Here is a 1,762-nt window from a genome sequence, read left to right on the forward strand (position 1 = left end):
TTCTGCTCGGTTCCTGGGATGGTCCTGAGATGATTCGGCAACCGAAAGGTAAAAAGTTTTCCAAGGTCGGGATTTCCCCAATTTTTGTTCCCGGGCAAAATGGAGTCGTGTCTATCATTTGGTCTTCTCCTCCACGGGAACGATCGCGCAGCTACAGGAGCGAAGCCGCGATTATTTCTCCCCTCATGTCTTATGGAAATCCATACAGAAGGTACAGAGTCACGGGCAGTGATCGAGTTGAAACTAGCCGGACAAGCTGCATTGAATTGTTCTACCCTTGGAGGAGGAGGCGTGCATTTGAGTCTGCTATACACACCTGGTCTGCAAACCTCGATTCGCACTACGTTGCCCTGTGTAAGTGTCCCGGACTCGATTAACCCATGTGCAGAAGGGGACGAGCAGTTGACAGATATTGCTCCAGAATGTCCTCTGTTGCTCCGTTTTGGTGATACATCCGTGAGGTTTATGTATATCATCGGGGAGCTCGTCGAAAATTGCTTACTCGGCATTGCAACCGAGTCTCAAGCCGCCACGTTGAGCGACGAAACGAGGGTGTCATGGCTCCAGTCGTCACGTGATCTTTCTCAAGGCCGTACCTTAAAGCACACGTCATTTCCTGTTTAGGTCTGGGTCTTTCTGTCCGGCGTCATAACGCCCTTTTTTCGCAGCGTACAAGGACACCTCGCAGGCCATTCCAGAATCGTCAACCTCTCACATGTGGGTGGCCAACTTTTGAGTAACGACACCATGGTCGACGGAGTCTCTGACGAGGATAGTCTTGTCGCATGGGAGCTGTTCCTCTCAGCATACAGCAAGGGGGAATACTTGCATTCATGTCCAGATATTCCACCACTCCCTCCGCGTCTCCGCGAGATGTTGGAGCATCCGGAACTCGCGCAATACGGCAAAGACAACCCTCACACACCCCTCTTCCCATCCACATATATCGACAGAGAGACGGCTCGGATAGCTCGGGACTTTTTCTGCGCACATGGATATCTCCCCCCTCCCCGCCCAACCACAGAAAAGAGCCGCGAAGCTTGCGTTCTCGAATACGATCTGCTGTCCGAAAGCCAGCTGACAAACATACAAGAAGCCGTCGACATCCTGAGTGGATTCTTCCCCGGGGCTCTCATCAGCTTCTCCCTCTTCTACAAGAGAGTGCAACAGTACTATGCTTTCGCTGGTCCTCAGGAATACATTGATCTCTTTTCACTATGCAAAGGCGGCGCCATCCCCGTTGAAGACAGTCTGTGTGCCCACGCCGTCTTGTCTGCTGGGAAAACGGTTTTCATCCCTGATGCGAAGAAGGACTGGAGATATCGATACAATCCATATGTCCTCAGAGGCATGGAGGCATACATCGGCAGTCCAGTCCGCCTTTCTGAGGATCCGACAAGGCCAGAGGCAGAGTTGATAACCATCGGAACGCTCAATGTGTGCTTCATGAATAAGACGGTGGAACAAGTCCTGGGGAGAGAAGAGCAGGCTATCTCGTACGTCAGCCAAATGCTACAGACAATGCTCAGGGCAACGTGGCAAGGACACGTAGGAACAAGGGAAGGACGAGTAAGAACAGCGATCGGAAATTTTCTGGAATGTAGCCTAAAAATGAGTCAAGAAGAGAAGGCCAACAAGGATTCGCGAGACGGACCAGCATCCATGCGGGAACTGCACGATAGGGGGCTTCATGATCTGGCGCACGAAGCTGTCAAGACTGTCAGATGTATCTTTCCGGAATTGAAGTCTGTCAGCTTGATTG

General features: G+C 51.6%; 1 protein-coding gene across 1 annotated transcript; it reads left to right on the top strand.

Moving 5' to 3' along the window:
• Window positions 1-747: 747 nt before the first annotated feature.
• Window positions 748-1,604, top strand: BD324DRAFT_654313 (hypothetical protein; the record flags this gene model as incomplete). The annotated part of the gene is made up of 2 exons (XM_022018788.1): window positions 748-1,496; window positions 1,544-1,604. 2 exons carry the CDS (start codon window positions 748-750, stop codon window positions 1,602-1,604), a joined length of 810 nt encoding a protein of 269 aa, XP_021867599.1.
• Window positions 1,605-1,762: the final 158 nt, after the last annotated feature.

This window comes from Kockovaella imperatae (assembly GCF_002102565.1).
Source record: "Kockovaella imperatae strain NRRL Y-17943 chromosome Unknown BD324scaffold_36, whole genome shotgun sequence".
Classification (NCBI taxonomy): domain Eukaryota; kingdom Fungi; phylum Basidiomycota; class Tremellomycetes; order Tremellales; family Cuniculitremaceae; genus Kockovaella; species Kockovaella imperatae.